We start from the raw sequence: 19,412 nt of genomic DNA, 5'->3' as shown, positions 1-19,412 counted from the left end.
CAGTTCAGTCTCAGACCATGGACCTACAATTTTCTTCAAAGCTGAGCCAAGTTGAATCTCAATAGGCAAAGAACTCAGATTCTACACCTAGCCACCATTCCTCCTCACCACTGAACACAAAATTCTGGAGCTGTGAATCATAAAGACCAAGATTCCAAACAGTTAAACTAAACTGTTCAAACGGCAGCCATAGAAACATATGAAAAACAAGCTATAACGCTCCTCAAGCTTGCTCAATGATTCAAGTAACGTAATGGACAATTCTGTGCCTCAAATCAATCACTATAAGACCATGAAACATAGGCAATCCAGCCTGCTCCAGAAATTCATCATGGCTGATTTATTTGTCCTCTCAACTCCATTCTCCTGCCTTCTCCCCTAACTTTTGAGGCCCTTACTGATCAACCTCCAGTATAAATATAACCAATGACTTGGGTTCCACAGCTACCTGTGGCAAACAATTCCACAGATTCTGGCTAAAGAAATTCCTCTTCATCTCTGTTCTAAAGGGACATCCTTCTATTCTGAGGCTGTGTCCTCTGGTCCTAAACTTCCCCAGTGTTGGAAGCACCCTTTCCACATCCACTCTATCCGGACCTTTGAATATTCCATAGGCTTCAATGAGATCCCTCCCTCATTGTTCCAAACTCCAGTGAGTACAGACCTAAAGCCATCAAGTGTTCCTCATTAGTATCCTGTTTTCAAATTCACTGATTATACTAGTGTCCATTGACATCACCTTTAAATATATTCACTGACTGAAGAACCTCAGTTCTCTGAGGTAAAGAATTCCAAAAATTTATAATGCTGTCTAAATTCATATTTTCCTTATCCCATTGCTAAACTGCAACCCTTATTGCTGGAACTATGTCCTCTGGTCCTAGGCTCCCGAGTTGAGGGAAAAATCCACTTAGAAGCTGGTCTGTTAATATCTCTAAGGACTTCTTGCCTCAATAAGATCGCTCCTATTCTTTAAATTCCGGCGAGTATAAGCCATTCTAACTTAGGTGTTCACCACACTGAGAGTAGGAGACAAAGAGATGCCAACATACTTTCACACTGCTGAGGTCCATTGGATGTTTAATGATTTCATGATAATCGTGCAGTTCCAGGGCCTCAGCATCTACAGGCTTGTAGAAGGGCCAGGCATAAGCTGCATGTTTCTTCGACAGCATCTCTTTCAGGATGCTGTCACAGTGCTTCAGGTGCTCAGTCAGTTTCCCCTTCTTGCCAGGCGCTTGCTGGAGCTCCACCTCTTCCAGGTCTTTCTTTGGCGGTTTAATCGGGCGCCCACTCTCCCGCCGGGACGTCAATTTGGCAGGTTTGGATTCTGTTGAGGAGGGAGGAGGGGACTCAGAGCTGCTCGCAGTGATGGCGCAAGTACTGGGAGTCGTCGTGTCCGCTTTCCGTTTCACACCTTTTTTCTGAAACAAGAAGAGACTTTTGTTGTCATAAACATGATCCATTAGCAACCCAATTGCCATCCATAGCCTCAACCAATCCAATGGCCACTGGGCAGCAACTCCCAATAGTTCTGGTTGCAGCAATAAGGAAGTGGCCTTATGTTCTGAAGAATTATGACATACTGGTCACACTTTGTGTTATGGGAAGTAACGTTCTGAGATCAATATCTAGATCTTAATTCTTCAAAACATGAGGCTACCTTATCTAAGCATACACCAAGAAATGCAAATTTAAAAAAAATATTTTGTTTATTTACTCTCTCCCCACCCCCCAACACATTTTTTTCCCCAATCGACTCAGAATTTTTGGTAGAGATTTGTGAATTCTACAAAGGCGAATTTCTGTAACCCAAACAGTGGGATTGTGGGAGTTGCCAAATTGACAAATGCGATATTGTATCCTTGTGGCAACTATTAAAAACTCGACGTAGGAGAGAACAGCATTGCACATAAACAAATCCAACATTCCTAGGGCAGGGAATAGCACAGAATAAATTTTGACTAAGGCTTCCTTTAACACTGTTCCACTATTAGAGTATTTCCAGGAAAGGTACAGAACAAGTGAGTTAGACTTGTACTCTACACCAGGGGTTCCCAACCTGGGGTCCACAGACCATTTGGTTAATGGTAAGGGTTCATGATACAAAAAAGGTGGGAACCCCTGCTCTACAACAACCCAGTGAATAAAAAGTTCTGTTCAACAGTCAGACACCCTACCACAGTCTGGCAATCCCTCAGCTCTGCGCTTCAAAGTAAGCTGGAGACCGTGAATTTGATCAAGAGGCTGAGTAGTTCATGCAGGGTCAGAGCCATCACTGAATCCCACAGACTGGGTGCTACTACGAAGATCTTCTGTTCTATTTGGTCCAGCGCTATGTAATTTACAGACGCAATCAGCATTGCACAAAAACAAATCCTATGCTTCGCCCAAGTCTCCCAGACGCAGGATTTGATCAAGCCCGTCACAGCACAGTGACAAAGAGAATAATAAACAAGGCGAGGCCCTTACCTTGGTAACAGGCTGTGCTGGTGGTGGGATCACCGACATCATTGGGCTTGAAGATTGAGCAGGAGCTGCGGTGACCTGGGTGGGCAGGGTGGTTGGCACCGGAGTGGGGATTATGATGGGAGTTGGCGAGACCTCGGGTGGAGCTTCCGGGAAAGCTGTTGGCTCACTAGCTGAAGACACTGCTGCCACCTGCTGGATTCCTGTCAAGTATGACCATAAGAGACGAGACCATAAGACATAGGAGAGAACAAGCACCAGCACAATGGGAGCAGTTAGGGAGCAGTGTACCTCCCAAATCAAAACCGTGGACACTCAAATACTCAGACACTTTGGCACTTGGTGGTTTTCAAGATTTTATCGGAGAACATGTGCCTCCACATTATTACCTACACACTCTGCTGCAGCCGACTCCTCACACATTTGGAAGCATCTTTCTACACCCTGTGTTGTGGTTTTTCCAGAGTACAGAATCTCACTGAGGCTGGTCCGACATGTACGATGACCTCCCCAGCTGTGAGAAGCCCGAGAACTGATATCTAGCCACGTCCACCAAATGGAAATTGGCTTCCCTGAACCAAATATGGCAGCAAGAACTGGCCAAGCATGGAGCAACTGGGCAACCAGTGCTTATCAGCAGGTAGCAAGTAACCACACCAACACTAGAACTGTCCTCCCAGGTATGTCCAGCAATAGGAACTAACCCTATTTTAACTAATCAAATTAAAGAGGCTAGGCGAGAGGAGGTTAGTTCACTACAGGGGGATGGGAACCAGTGCAGAGAGACAGAGGGGTGTAAAGTGAGGGTAGAAGCAAAAAGTAGTAAGGTGAAAAGTAAAAGTGGCAGGCCGACAAATCCAGGGCAAGCATCAAAAAGGGCCACTTTTCAACATAATTGTATAAGGGCTAAAAGAGTTGTAAAAGCGCGCCTGAAGGCTTTGTGTGTCAATGCAAGGAGCATTCGTAACAAGGTGGATGAATTAAAAGTACAGATTGTTATTAATGAATATGATATAGTTGGGATCACAGAGACATGGCTCCAGGGTGACCAAGGATGGGAGCTCAACATTCAGGGATATTCAATATTCAGGAGGGATAGACATGAAAGAAAAGGAGGTGGGGTAGCGTTGCTGGTTAGAGAGGAGATTAACGCAATAGAAAGGAAGGACATAAGCCGGGAGGATGTGGAATCGATATGGATAGAGCTGCATAACACTAAGGGGCAGAAAACGCTGGTGGGAGTTGTGTACAGGCCACCTAACAGTAGTAGTGAGGTTGGGGATGGTATTAAACAGGAAATTAGAAATATGTGCAATAAAGGAACAGCAGTTATAATGGGTGCCTTCAATCTACATGTAGATTGGATGAACCAAATTAGTAAGGGTGCTGAGGAAGAGGATTTCTTGGAATGTATGCGGGATGGTTTTTTCAACCAACATGTCGAGGAACCAACTAGAGAGCAGGCTATTCTAGACTGGGTATTGAGCAATGAGGAAGGGTTAATTAGCAATCTTGTTGTGAGAGGCCCTTTGGGTAAGAGTGACCATAATATGGTGGGATTCTTCATTAAGATGGAGAGTGACATAGTTAATTCAGAAACAAAGGTTCTGAACTTAAAGAAGGGTAACTTTGAAGGTATGAGACGTGAATTAGCTAAGATAGACTGGCAAATGACACTTAAAGGGTTGACAGTGGATATGCAATGGCAAGCATTTAAAGATCGCATGGATGAACTCCAACAATTGTTCATCCCAGTTTGGCAAAAGAATAAATCAAGGAAGGTAGTGCACCCGTGGCTGACAAGGGAAATTAGGGATAGTATCAATTCCAAAGAAGCAGCATACAAATTAGCCAGAAAAAGTGGCTCACCTGAGGACTGGGAGAAATTCAGAGTTCAGCAGAGGAGGACAAAGGGCTTAATTAGGAAGGGGAAAAAAGATTATGAGAGAAAACTAGCAGGGAACATAAATACTGACTGTAGAAGCTTTTATAGATATGTGAAAAGAAAAAGATTGGTTAAGACAAATGTAGGTCCCCTACAGATAGAAACAGGTGAATTGATTATGGGGAGCAAGGACATGGCAGACCAATTGAATAATTACTTTGGTTCTGTCTTCACTAAGGAGGACATAAATAATCTTCCGGAAATAGTAGGGGACAGAGGGTCCAGTGAGATGGAGGAACTGAGGGAAAAACATGTTAGTAGGGAAGTGGTGTTAGGTAAATTGAAGGGATTAAAGGCAGATAAATCCCCAGGGCCAGATGGTCTGCATCCCAGAGTGCTTAAGGAAGTAGCCCAAGAAATAGTGGATGCATTAGTGATAATTTTTCCAAAACTCTTTAGATTCTGGACTAGTTCCTGAGGATTGGAGGGTGGCTAATGTAACCCCACTTTTTAAAAAAGGAGGGAGAGAGAAACCAGGGAATTATAGACCAGTTAGCCTAACATCGGTGGTGGGGAAACTGCTAGAGTCAGTTATCAAAGATGTGATAACAGCACATTTGGAAAGCAGTGAAATCATCAGACAAAGTCAGCATGGATTTGTGAAAGGAAAATCATGTCTGACGAATCTCATAGAATTTTTTGAGGATGTAACTAGTAGAGTGGATAGGGGAGAACCAGTGGATGTGGTATATTTGGATTTTCAAAAAGCTTTTGACAAGGTCCCACACAGGAGATTAGCATGCAAACTTAAAGCACACGGTATTGGGGGTAAGGTATTGATGTGGATAGAGAATTGGTTAGCAGACAGGAAGCAAAGAGTGGGAATAAACAGGACCTTTTCAGAATGGCAGGCAGTGACTAGTGGGGTACCGCAAGGCTCAGTGCTGGGACACCAGTTGTTTACAATATATATTAATGACTTGGATGAGGGAATTAAATGCAGCATCTCCAAGTTTGCGGATGACACGAAGCTGGGTGGCAGTGTTAGCTGTGAGGAGGATGCTAAGAGGATGCAGGGTGACTTGGATAGGTTGGGTGAGTGGGCAAATTCATGGCAGATGCAACTTAATGTGGATAAATGAGAAGTTATCCACTTCGGTGGCAAAAACAGGAAAACAGATTATTATCTGAATGGTGGCCGATTAGGAAAAGGGGAGGTGCAACGAGACCTGGGTGTCATTATACACCAGTCATTGAAAGTGGGCATGCAGGTACAGCAGGCGGTGAAAAAGGCGAATGGTATGCTGGCATTTATAGCGAGAGGATTCGAGTACAAGAGCAGGGAGGTACTACTGCAGTTGTACAAGGCCTTGGTGAGACCACACCTGGAGTATTGTGTGCAGCTTTGGTCCCCTAATCTGAGGAAAGACATCCTTGCCATAGAGGGAGTACAAAGAAGGTTCACCAGATTGATTCCTGGGATGGCAGGACTTTCATATGATGAAAGACTGGATGAACTGGGCTTATACTCGTTGGAATTTAGAAGATTGAGGGGGGATCTGATTGAAACGTATAAAATCCTAAAGGGATTAGACAGGCTAGATGCAGGAAGATTGTTCCCGATGTTGGGGAAGTCCAGAACGAGGGGTCACAGTTTGAGGATAAAGGGGAAGCCTTTTAGGACCGAGATTAGGAAAAACTTCTTCACACAGAGAGTGGTGAATCTGTGGAATTCTCTGCCACAGGAAACAGTTGAGGCCAGTTCATTGGCTATATTTACGAGGGAGTTAGATATGGCCCATGTGGCTACGGGGATCAGGGGGTATGGAGGGAAGGCTGGTGCAGGGTTCTGAGTTGGATGATCATCCATGATCATACTGAATGGCGGTGCAGGCTCGAGGGGCCGAATGGCCTACTCCTGCACCTATTTTCTATGTTTCTAACCCCACTCCCAGCCATATCTGGCATCGGAAATCGTGTGAGACCAACAGCAGGAACCAGCGCACGGCCATGACTGGAAAATGGATGTAGTACCCCCACTGCCACCCCTGGAACTGCGAACAGACTGACAACCAGCCAAAGCTCCCCTATGAATTGGACATCCCCACACTTGGGCAGCAAAACAGGGCTCCTCAAAACCTTAACTATAATATACACAGCAAACTAGATCGGTTTAAACCTCTTTTAGACACCTTGTGATCTAATGAAACCACGAATGGAAAAGTGACACATTCTGGTATAACGTGTAGGGTCCAAAGCCAACTGACCACTTTTCTTTAACTTGATTTCCAGGGTGCAACTTACTTTCCAAATATTTATTTTATACCTAGAAACTTCAGCATACCTGGTTGTTTTCGACCTTTGCCCTTTGGTACCGAAGGTATCAGTTCCACCTCTTCCTGAGGCATCTGCGCAACCTTCTGCAGAAAGATCTTCTCCAGAGTCTGTGCCATCAGCACAATGTCATCACCGGGCTGCAAGAGAGGGACAAGGTCAGCAGTGTTGGATCCAAGTGATCTTACAATTCTCAGGTTTGAAGTCAAGAATGAGGCTTAAAACTTGGTGGCGATGGCCATTTATCAAGTGTTTGAAGAAAGAACGAACAAAAGCGAGAACAGAGAAGTTGTGATCATCTTATACAAAAATAGCTCAACTAAAAAGATAACATTCCAGTGATAACAATTAATTTATAGAATAGCCAGATTCAAATGGTATGACACCCAGCTGCTGAAAAACTACAAAGCTTCTATGAAAAATATAGAAGCAGCTACACTGAAACTAGTGGAAAATTCACTGAACATGAGTGCAAACCTATAGAGATGATGAGATTAGCAAGCATAGGACGGTTAAACGATGAGGAAAATACAAGAAAAATAACAATTCCACACCCCAATCCAACAGCAGCAAATGAAGGCAGGGAGAGGGAGCTTGTACATGAAATCATCCTTTCTTACAACACAGTCAATAGTTTTGGCCATGGAACCCTAATGGTGCACGTAACAGAAAAACAGAAGTTTCTGTTAAATAGTGAATGATTGTGTAATTTTGATCTTTAAAAGGGACCTGGCTCCACTTGTATGCAAGCTACTCAAGGTCAACCCGTAGGTGCAACAAATAATTAGGAGATAAATAATATTATTAGCCTTTATCAGGACAGCATTTGATCATTGGAGTGAGGAAGCCTTACTGCAACTGTATCGTGCTTTAACAAGACGAACCTCCAGTACTGTCCAGAGTTTTGGTCACTTTACTTGCCATAGAGGGAGTTCCAGCAAAGATACACTAGATCGGTTTTAGGTTTGCCATTTGGAGAGAGTGAGCAGAGTGGAACTGCATTCGCTGAAGTTCAGAAAAATAAACAATCTCATCAAAAAGGATCTAGTGCTTTCCCAGCATATATGACAAATGAACTCTTCTTGGGCTTCCAGCTGGGTACATGTATCAATTATAACTGACGTTTCCATGACAAATTCTGCTATCTTCATCAGGGATGAAAATGAGCATGTCTAGTGCGGTGGTATTTACACCCCCATAGTCCATCCCTCCTGATTGGTTAGTCCTCATCCAATCAGGTTTCTGCTCTCCCACCTTGTTTTCAATCAAATTCCAGTTCTTACTTCAAAGACCTTTGGCTTTGTTAAAATTCTCTTCCTCCAGTTTTACCTCAATGGCTTCCTTTATCAGCCGGTCCCAAAAGCCATTGAGGCTGCACCACACATCAAAGTTGCTGGTGAACGCTGTAGGAAGAGGTGCAGTCGACGTTTCAGGCCAAGACCCTTCGTCAGGACTAACTGAAGGAAGAGTGAGTAAGGGATTTGAAAGTTGGAAGGGGAGGGGGAGATCCAAAATGATAGGAGAAGACAGGAGGGGGAGGGATAGAGCCAAGAGCTGGACAGGTGATAGGCAAAAGGGGATATGAGAGGATCATGGGACAGGAGGTCTGGGAAGAAAGACAAGGGGGGGGAACCCAGAGGATGGGCAAGGGGTATATTCAGAGGGACAGAGGGAGAAAAAGGAGAGTGAGAGAAAGAATGTGTGCATAAAAATGAGTAACAGATGGGGTACGAGAGGGAGGTGGGGCCTTAGCGGAAGTTAGAGGCTGCACAGTAGTTTTGTGCTGTCGAAGTCAAACCTATGGCTATTGCGAATGCAGTGCTCTGCTATGCGGAAACCCAATTGTATGAGGACTAACCAAGCAGGAGGGACAAACTATGGGGGTATCAATACTAGGCATCAATAACTGCACCCAGGCTTGAGGCCCAAGAAGAGTTTATTTGTAATCTCATAAAATTTATATAATTCATAAAAGGCTTTCCAGGTCAGATGCAGGGAGGATGTTGCTCTTATCTGTCATCTTGAGGCCAGTGCATGCAATTTGAAAACACGAAGCAGAAATTTCTTAAGTCAAAGGTTAATAAAGCATTGGAATTCTCTACTCAGTCAGCTAGGTAACTTAACCAATTATCCATTCAAACAAGAGGTGGAGAGATACTTGGAACATGGGGATAGTACAGTTAAATGATGAACAATCAGCTGTCCTTGATGGATTACAGATTAAGCTCCAATGTTTAGATGGCCTATTCCTGTTGCCACCCACTTAGAGTGGGGTTTCTATAATAGGTTTTTAACCTCTTAAACCTAACTCCAAAGGGAACAGATGTTAAAATAAAGCTGTGGATAACCAATGGGAAATATGAGTAAGTCTATAAAGACTGTACTTTGGATGCATTACCTTGTTGTATATATAACAGTTGGTGAACATGGTGTTGAAATCCTGCATGCATTCACTTGCACTCCAGTAATAGTTGTTTTCTAACCTTTTCTTTATCGTGCCCATGTCCATGGGCTGCTTGATGATTTTATGATAATCCTGGAAAAGGGTTTTCAGAAAATGATTAACATCCTGCAAGCAAACTGAGAACACTTGTTATAGATGAATGCATTAACCGCTGTTCCACTGACCAACCAACCCCACATCTAACCACACAGGCACAGTAACTTCATACCCACTGAGCAACAATTCCCATACCTAACTACATACAGGCACAGTAACCTTATACCAGATGCCAGAGACAACCTAACTGCCATTATTCAACTAGACTGTCACCACTGCACAGCTATTTAAACATAGTTAGTACAAATTCATGAAACATAAATTAGTTCATTTAGCTCATTCTCCCTTTGTCCATTAAATAAAAAGATGCCTGGCTCTTGGTCTGTTTAAAATCCATTGTATTCACAAGTATTCTGAATTCTATGGATACCACAATGAACTACTATTTCAATAGGTCTAGCATTTCCCCAAATTACTCTATTATTCATGATTATGGTTCCTTTGTCCAGCAAATCCAAAGTAAAAAGCCAAAGCCAGTTATTCCACCTTTCTCCCAAATCTCACTTTTCTCCAAACAGTTACCTGGCAGCTTGATGTTTAGCTGGAGGCTCCTGCCATATTCCAAAACTTCACAGTACAATGTGTGAAGAGGCTTACGCAAATCGATCGGAATTCTAAGATTCCGCTGGACACCCAATATAAGGCTATCTACTCTTTGATCCACCACCACGCTTTGTCATTATCCAGTTAGATCACCCCATACTATCAAACCAACGTTTAACCACCCAAAACTCCCAAGGTACCATGCCCCTCACCAAAACTGAGGCAGGCATCAACTTATGAATCACGATCAGAACTTTTTTCCTGAGGCCAGTGCCTGCTATCTCTCTTTAAATGGTAGACAGTATCGCTTTGATTGTAATCTGGTTTCCACCTAAGGCGGGGGACACCAAACAACGGCACTAAGCAGATATCTCCATTCTTCATAACCACAACACTGAGGCCAACAGTCACAAGCTTTCGCACCCCAGTGCAGTTGCAATGAGGAAGCTCCCATTTACCTCAATACCCAAAAATGGTCATCCTGCCAGCAACCATTGAAACTAAACAAAATGGCAACATTAATCAAAGCACTTCACAATGGTAATTGTGCTGTTTGTCAGAGCATGACTCACTGGCAAGTTAAGCTTCTGTGCATCGACTGGTACATGAAAAGGCCAGGCAAACTGGTGCTTCCACAGGGTCTTCACCACCACTTTCAGCATGTACTGGAGTTGGTTAGTCACACGTCCAGGCTTGTTGGGGTTCATAACCACTGGAGACAAAGCAACAGTTGTCCCAACAGAGGCCAGTGGCTGAGGAGCTGGAACGGCTGCTGACATCTGTAGGCACCGCAATACGTTACACATCAATGGCAATCTCTAGACTCTGTTGTCAGCTCAATGGTCCCCAAAGGCGATTCAAATCCCATCTCCAACTTCTGTCCCACGGTGCAACCTATAAAAAGAAAGGTCTATGTTAGAATGAGTGTCCTGGGCCGGCTGGTGGCGCAACCACATCAGCACCGGACCCGGGAGCCGAGGTTCCCGGGTTCAAAACCAGTCGGGTCCGCTCCCAAGTCCGCCTTTCATCCCTGCTGGGTTGAGTGTCGAGATCGCAACTTGACCTCGTAAAATAAAGGGAAAAATACTGCGAAAATGTCTGTGTGAGGAGTGGCGTGCCACACAGTCTCTCTCTCGCTTCGCGCCTTGTAAAAAGCCATGACAAAGACATCATCACGGACGCACGCACACACACAGACACGCACGCATGCACACGCACAGACTCGTACGCATGCACACGCACAGACTCATATGCACGCGCACAGACTCTTATGCACGCAGACACATGCCAAAAAAAAAGAATGAGAGTCCTGATGAAGTGTCTTAGCTAGAAACATCGACCGCTTATTCCTTTCCACAGAGGCTACCTGACCTGTTAATTTCCTTAAGCATTTTGTATGTGTTTCTCTGGATTTCCAGCATCTACAGAATCTCTTGTGTTTACGTTAGGATGACAGGATGTCCAAAGGTGATGCAATATGAAACGTGTAACATTACAGCAAAGAACGACATGAGACGTTCCTCTTTGAATTGAAAGTATAGTTAGTTAAAGGAGGCTGTTGGGAAGAGCTCTTTCTCAAGGAACAGGATTGACAAATAACATTGCAATCCAGTTGTTTTTTGCTTGCAGCAAGTGTTCTCCAGCCAGGTGAAATGTTTGGGAAGGAATGGCAGGGATCAACTTTCACACAGGGCTTGTGCTGCGACGATTCTCAGTCAACTCATCAACTCCAGAGATTAGCAAATCCCCAGCTCACTGGTTAAGCACATACCCAATCTGTGCTGGCCTCAGGTGCTCAGAATCAGAACCTCACATCAGAATTTACAAACAGATAGGGCCAAAGCAGCAAGGAAGGTGATACCACTGGTCTGACATGTCATACATAATGTTGCTTTAAAAATAATTCAACCAACAAAACACCGCAATCAATTCAATGGGAATAATCAGGTGGCTAAGTGACGAGATTTGTTCATGGGCCCAACTCACAATGATTCACTGATAGGGGTCACCCATTGAAAACACATGAAATATGAAGTAACTAAATTAATCCAAAGTACAGTTGCAAGAAAAAGTTTGTGAATCCTTTGAATTACCTGCTTTTCAGCATTAATTATTCATAAAATGTGGTCTGTGATTAGTTTAGACAATCACAATCTGCCTAAATTAGTAACAATTGTACTACTTCTCATCAATACTAATTACACCATTTAAACAACCACAGTCTAGGTTCAAAAAAATTATGTAAGCCTCGGGGGTAAGGCCTTCTACAAAAGCAATTTGGAGTCAGGTATTCCAATCAATGGGATGCGATTGGAGGTGTGGCTTGTAGAGGTGCCTGCCCTATAAAAACACACACACATCAGGCTACTGAAAGATCCACTCGCTCAAGAAAAATCTGTTTATGTGCACTATGCCTCCATCAAAACAACTTTCAGTAGACCCTAGAAGAAGAATTGTAGAGATGCATGAAGCTGGAAAAGGCTACAAAAGCATTTCTAAAGACCTGACTGTTCATCAGTCCACAGTAAGAGAAATTGTCTACAAATGGAGGAAACTCAGTACTGTCGCTACTCTCCCTAGGAGTGGGCGTCCTGAAAAAAAAATCACACCAAGCGTACAACATGCAATGCTGAAGGAGGTGCAAAAGAACCCAAGGGTAACAGCAAATGACCTGCAAAAATCTCTAGAACTTGCTAAAGTCTCTGTCCGTGTCCACTGTAAGAAAAGCACTGAACAAGAATGGTGTTCGTGGAAGGACTCCACGGAGGAAACCACTACTCTCTAAAAAAAAGAACAAAAAAAAACCTGCTGCAAGTCTTAAGTTTGCAAAAGACCACCTGGATGTTCCACAATGCTTCTGGAACAATGTTTTGTGGATAGACGAAATAAAATTTGAACTCTGTGGCAGAAATGTACACCGCTATGTTTAGAGGAAAAAAGGCACTGCACACCAACACCAAAACTTCATCCCAATTGTGAAACCTGGTGGAAGGCACATCATGGTTTGGGCCGCTTAGGTGTCTCAAGGGGCTGGACAGCTTGCAATCATTGAGGGAAGAATAAACTCAAAAATTATATTAAGACATTTTACAGGAGAATGTCAAGGTAGTGGTCTGTCACCTGAAGCTTAATAGAAGTTGGATAATGCAACAAGACAATGTCTGAAACCCAAGAGTAAATCAACAACAGAACAGTTTAAAAAGAAGAAAATTTGTGTTTTGGAATGGCCAAGTCAGAGTCCAGACATTAACCCAATTGAGATCCTGTGGCATGACATGAAAAGGACTGTTCATGCGAGGTATCCCAGAAGTACGGATGAACTGAAACAGGTTTGTATGGAGGAATGGTCTAAAATTCCTCTTCACTGTTGTGCAAGTCTGATCAGCATTTACAGGAAAATGTTTGGTGATCGTTATTGTTGCTAAAGGAGGTTCTATCAGTTATAAAATACAAGGGTTCACATACTTTTTCAGCCTGAACTGCGAATGATTAAACAATGTATTTAATAAAGACATGAAAAGTACAATTCTTTTTGTGTGTTATTAGTTTAGGCAGATTTTGTTTGTCTTTTGTTGTGACCTAGATGAAGATCAAACGACAGGTAATTAAAGCAGAAAAACAGGTAATTGCAAAGGGTTCACAAACTCTTTCTTGCAACTGTACGTTGCATGGAAGGAAAATAAGAGGCGCAGGCTCACCCAAAGCCAGAGCACCCAATGCAACAAAAAAGATCTCAGTCCCAATTTCTGACTTCTGAAGCTCAGTAATCAGGTATCAGGGGTGTGAACAATGGGGAAGAGGTAATGAAAGAGAGGGGATAAAAAGAAAAAGATAAAGACAGGAATACCATGTGTAAAAGAAAAATCAGGCTGGAAGATCAGGGCATAGAAGCTACAATCTGCCTCAGTACCTCCTCCTGATCTCCACCAAAGGCAATTACATTAAGTGCAGACTGAACCTAAGAGGTGGAAAGTCAGCCACAAGTACTTCAAAATAGTCAAACCCAGGGATGGTAAGTGCTCGGAAGATAGTGTCGGTGATACAGGCTGAGGCAGAGACACAGCCAAGCCACAATACAGAGACAGAAGCAGGAGTACTCAGCTCAAGGTTAAATAGAACACCAGACCCATCAACAGAATGAAATGGGAATGTAACCAGGAGGTGGGGTGTTCCTGAGTACTGCTACTGTTTGCTCTTCCTCTCCTTCATGGGTCTAGATAGAAACCCACCCTGCCTTCAAATTCCCTCCAATTACTTACACTACCATTCACGCTGCTGCCTCTTTACACCCTGATACTTAATATTTCACTGCCGTTTTCATGCTATCTAGAATCCTAGCTGCAAAACTTGCATCCCTAGCATTGCTCCATCTATTTCCCCATCATGCTTCCCTTTTCTACAAACTCCATCCCAAGATTGAACATCCTATTGAATAATCATCTCACTGTCTGTCAGCAACCTTCACTATAAACTAGATTGCTAGATTGCCCTAGGCTAAAATGATTCAACCCCCCACCCAAACTAAAATCAATCTAGTATCACAAATTCCTAAATTAGCTTGCCTGCCACAACGAGCCCTGAGCCCTAGCTAGGAGGAATGAGGAAAACAACTGAATTTGCTGCTGCAGAATGGAGCTTGGTCATTTCTACCCAACTGAGTAATGCTCTGATTCAGTTTCCCTTGATACTTAACACAGGTGGTTTTGTTCCATGGCAACAGTTACATCCCTCGAAAACCTTGCATTATAGAATGCCATGTTATAGTAAAGCCAGGCTGTGGTTGCCTACAAGGCAGATTGCACTATAATTAATGCAGCACTTATAATGAAGGTAGTGTATTATAACCCAGCAATCACACTTCATAATGAAAACGTGTTATGGCAGAACTGCTTGTACTTGGATTGCATCCACCTGCAGACAGCAGCGTGAATGCCACTCAGGGTACTGAACAAACACTCTGCAGGGTCAATGAACAAAAGAACTCATGATCTGAAATAAATAAAGCCCATTCAGTCCATCGTGACATCATCCCTTGGTCAACTCAATCTTTCACTTTGGTACCCAGCCCCTAATGACGCTGCCTCTGCCACTCACCATCCTTTGTGAAGCCGCGAGAGTTAATTTCATTAACTTAAATATGCATCCTCTGTGCAATACCGAAGTGCCAAGAAACCATTGCTGCAGCTTCAATCCATCACACTTACGCCCACTTTGTGAAAGAACACATATTTTGCTGACTCCTCAGAACATATTAAGTAGATAAATACAACTAAACATTTTAATTTATTCTCAATTTGCTCCTCCCATGAATGTGTCTTCAAAGATCTCCCCTTGTCTTTTAATCTTATGCTCCGATTACTCCGTAATTGATCACCTCAGTTATTTCCATGTTTCCCGAGTAATTACTCCTCCTTATTCCAAGGTGAAGAACACAAGTGCACCCGACTTGCCCCCCCCCCCATAAAATCTCTCCCCATCCAGATTACTTCACTGAATCTCTTCCAGTCCCCCTCCAGAGTAATGGATTGCTGGTAAAGTTAGGCAGTCAAAGCTTTTAATAACTGAGAACCACCATGATCCACAAACACAGCCTCTGCACCATTCCCTTTTACACATCAGCATCACCCAAAACTGTGGTTGTTATTTGGGGTGGGGGATGGATATGGAGCAAGCCTGGGTAAAGAGATGTTACAGATCATCCACGATGGGCTGACTGGCCTTTCCCAGTTTCTATATAGCAGGTAGAAAGAATGGGTGGCAGGGTGGAGATGTGTCTCTACCAAAGGAGGTGTGAGGCACTCCTTCCCTCCACCAGCCTGCAGGTCACCCTTGGGGAAGGTGTAGCACCTGCTTGCACACACCCCCCCACTCAGCATCACACAAAGCCATGGGAGCAGACGGCAGATGATCATATCAGCAGCCAGTGCATATCACAAGTCCTGGTTATGCGACCACTGACACCAGGCACCAGAGTATTGATAATGGCTGGGATCACAGAATTTGCAACAGCAGGTTCAAGAATAGCTACTATCCCTCAACCATCAGGCTCTTGAACAAAAGAGGATAAGTACATTCGTTTGATTTCTGGTATCCTCACTTTAAGGACTCTTTACCTTGTTATTTCACACTCTCGTTATTTATTGCTGTTTATTTATACTTGCATCTGCAGAGTTTGTTGTTCATTGATCCTGTTTACAGTTACTGTTCTCTAGATTTGCTAAGCATGCCCAGAGGAAAAAGAATCTCAGAGTTTTATGTAATCTGATGATAAACTTTACTTTAAACACCATTCCTGTAAAGACACCTCCCAGAAGGCAGCAATGGCAAATAACTTCTGTAGAAAAATTTGCCAAGAACAATCGTGGTCATATAAAGACCATGATCACCTGTCATACAACACAGCACATTATAAATGAACAAAAAGCTGAACAGCTTCTGCCTGCTCACGGCTCAAGGCTCGGGACTACCAAGCAGCATTCTTTTGTTCCCATGGATCATTTCAGACCTTTTAGTACATGAACATTAGGGAATCAAACCTGTGACTCAATTGTCATTACTACGTTAGAACATATGGCACTGACTCAACACTTGCATAACACTGTGGGAGAAAATCTCACAGCATTCCCAGGCAACAATGATTAAAGTGATGAAATATTTCAAAACATTTTACTAAGGAGATTAGAAGCCAAGTTTGCCGAAGAACTATTAAGATAGTTTGGGTAAAGTGGTATCCAAGGATATTCTTAAGAAGAAAAAGAGATAAAAATTTCAAAATTTAAGAACCAGAGCATGTGTGCAACACAGTTACTACGTGCCAAGGTACGTAGTACGTAATAACAAGGTATGCCCTCCAATGGAGAAGTAGTCACTTTCAATTAACTACTGTGAAGAGCCAAAAGGGAAAGAATGAAATGCCATTCATTAATTTCTCTCTGCCAATTCCACTCCATTTTATTTCCATGATTCATCAGACACTTTCATGTATCATATTTGTCAGCACAAGATTTTGTAAGGGTTTTAAACATTACACAATGTATCCAAATCATTGACTAAAACCCCCAATTCCAACCCTGGGACTCAGTAACTCCCTAATGTAGGGAAGAAGTCTTGAAAACAGACAGGGTTTAACCAACAGATACAATGCTTTCTTAGCACCCAATTAACCCCAGTCATTTTGTCCAGAGTCAGGGACAACATAGATGTCAAGAGTGTGTTTCACAAAGTCCTGAACCCCAGAGCATTTCACTGGCTCAGTGCTGACCTCAAAGTTTCACACACAATGAAACATTACACTACATGACAAAGCAAGATCCAAGAGGAAATGTGAGATTGAAAACCAGTCACAGTGGATAAATTAATGCCAATTGTCTTCCAATATAGAAAAGGCTAAAGACACAAGGGCAGATGCTACAATTTCGAGCATAAAGCAAACTGCCAGGAAAAGTCAGGAGGTCTGGCAGACAAAAGGGATGGTCAACATTTTGTCTGAGGTGAAAGCCATTGGCATCTACAACATCCATGACACAATATTACAACGGTAACTTTAGTCTGGCAGTATTACTATCAAAACCAGTGAAAACAATGGAACATTACCCCAAAGGTTCTGTAATAATAAGTCATTTTACACTACAGTACTTTATCATTTTATTAGAAACTCTCCAAAACCCACAGTGAAACAAACCTGCTGTCAAATAATCAACCTCCAGCAACAACACAAATATCCCACAAAAACCCAACTCAAAGATTCAAAACCTGCCAAACCAAAACCCCAGAGAAACAACCGCAACCTTTCAAAACCCACAGACTAGCAAACACCCCATAAAATCCAATCACACCTAATACCTAATAAACCCATCACCATGTTCAAATAATCCATATTGCCAACAATACCAACCAGAATTGATTAAGTATCCACAAAATCATACACATTTGTTGATTAGCAACAAAACTGAAACTTGTACAAACCCAATAAAACTACCTGTGATTCTGAAAATAACAGAAACACAAGTAAACCACAAAATATCATACAAATTCCCCTCTAAAATCTTATAATCGCACATCAAGTATACTCTCCTCAAAATCTCATCAGATAACCCAATCCCTAAAAACAAAAACAGAAAAGTCCCAATCATTCAGCACTCTTGCAACTTTGCTAATAAAAGGCTGGCAGGTTTTTCTGGACTATCCACTTACATTTTTACTTCCCGTTCTTTGACATAAGACCATAAGACCTAGGAGCAAAAATAGGCCATTTGGCCCATTGAGACTGCGCCGCCATTCCATCACGGCTGATTTATTATCCCTTTCAACCCCATTCTGTCTTCTCCCTGTAACCTGTAATCCCCTGATTAATCAAGAATCTATCAACCTCTGCTTTAAATATGCCCAATGATTTGGCATACACAGCCCTATGTTCCAAAGAATTCACAGATTCACCACTCTCTGGCCAAAGAAATTTTTCTTCATCTCTACTCAAAATGGACATCACTCAATTCTGAGGATCTGCCCTAAGGTTCTAGATTCCCCCACTATAGGAAACATCCTCTCCACATCCACCCTATCCACACCTTTCAATATTCGATACCTTTCAATGAGATTCCCTCCTCCCCATTCTTCTAAACTCCAGCAAGTATAAGCCCACAGCCTTTAAACGTTCTTCAAATGTTAATCCTTTCATTCCTTGCACCATTCTTGTGAACTTCTCCTGGACTCTCCAATACCAGAACACCTCATCTTAGATAAGGAGCACAAAACTGCTCACAATACTCCCAAGTGTGGTCTGACCAACACCTTATAAAGCCTCAGGATTACAACCTTGCTTTTGTATTCCAGTCCTCTCAAAATGAATGCTAATATTGCATTTGCCTTCCTTACCACCAACTCAACTTGCAAGTTCGCCTTTAGGGAATTCTGCACCAGGATTCCCAAGTTCCTGTGCACCTGATTTTTAAAATTTTCTCCCCATTTACAAAATAGTCCACGTCTTTGTTCCTTCTGACAAACAGCATGCACTTCCCTACATTATATTCTATCTGCCACTTTTTTGCCCATTTCCCCAAACTAAGTCCTTCTGCAGACACCCTGCTTTCTCAACGTTACCTGCCCTTCCACCCATATCATCTGCAAACTTGACCACAAAGCCGTAAATTCCTTCATTCAAATCACTGGCATACAAGTCACTGGCAGCCAACCAGAAAAGGTCCCCTTTATTCACACTCTTGTCTCCTGCCAGCCAAGCTCCTGTCCATTTCCCGTAATACCACAGGCTCTTATCTAGTTAAGCAGAATCATGAGGCGCCCTATAAAAGGCCTTCTGAAAATCCAAATAAACAACATTCACTGACTCTACTTTGTCTATCCTGCCTGTTCTTTCCTCAAAAATTAAAACAGATCTGTCAGGCAAGATTTTATCTTAAGGAAACCTTACTGACGTTGGCCTATCTCATCATGTGCCTCTAAGTACCCCGAAACCTCATCCTTAATAATGGACTCCAACATCTTTCCAACCATTGAAGACAGACTAACTGGCCTATAGTTTCCTTTCTTCTGCCTCCATCCTTTCTTAAAGTGTAGAGTAACATTTGCAATTTTCCAATCCTCCAGAATCTAGTGCTTCTTGAA

The 19,412-nt window shown here is 42.8% G+C and overlaps 1 protein-coding gene across 3 annotated transcripts in view; it reads right to left on the bottom strand.

Annotated features, from left to right (window-relative positions):
- LOC140186343 (bromodomain-containing protein 3-like) overlaps nucleotides 1–19,412 on the bottom strand; it is a 40,901-nt gene that overhangs the window by 16,553 nt on the left and 4,936 nt on the right. For all 3 annotated transcript variants that reach the window (XM_072240496.1, XM_072240494.1, XM_072240495.1), the window contains exons 2-6: nucleotides 10,364–10,685; nucleotides 9,087–9,224; nucleotides 6,699–6,828; nucleotides 2,473–2,672; nucleotides 1,053–1,424 (exon numbers count right to left, since the gene is read on the bottom strand). In XM_072240496.1, coding sequence (XP_072096597.1) covers nucleotides 1,053–1,424; nucleotides 2,473–2,672; nucleotides 6,699–6,828; nucleotides 9,087–9,224; nucleotides 10,364–10,597 — 1,074 coding nt within the window. In that variant the 5' untranslated portion in view covers nucleotides 10,598–10,685. The remainder of the gene's footprint in view (nucleotides 1–1,052; nucleotides 1,425–2,472; nucleotides 2,673–6,698; nucleotides 6,829–9,086; nucleotides 9,225–10,363; nucleotides 10,686–19,412) is intronic.

Source organism: Mobula birostris, chromosome 22 (assembly GCF_030028105.1).
Source record: "Mobula birostris isolate sMobBir1 chromosome 22, sMobBir1.hap1, whole genome shotgun sequence".
Lineage (NCBI taxonomy): Eukaryota > Metazoa > Chordata > Chondrichthyes > Myliobatiformes > Myliobatidae > Mobula > Mobula birostris.
The sequence above is the reverse complement of the archived record's forward strand: the minus strand, read 5'-3'. Positions and strand labels throughout refer to the sequence as shown.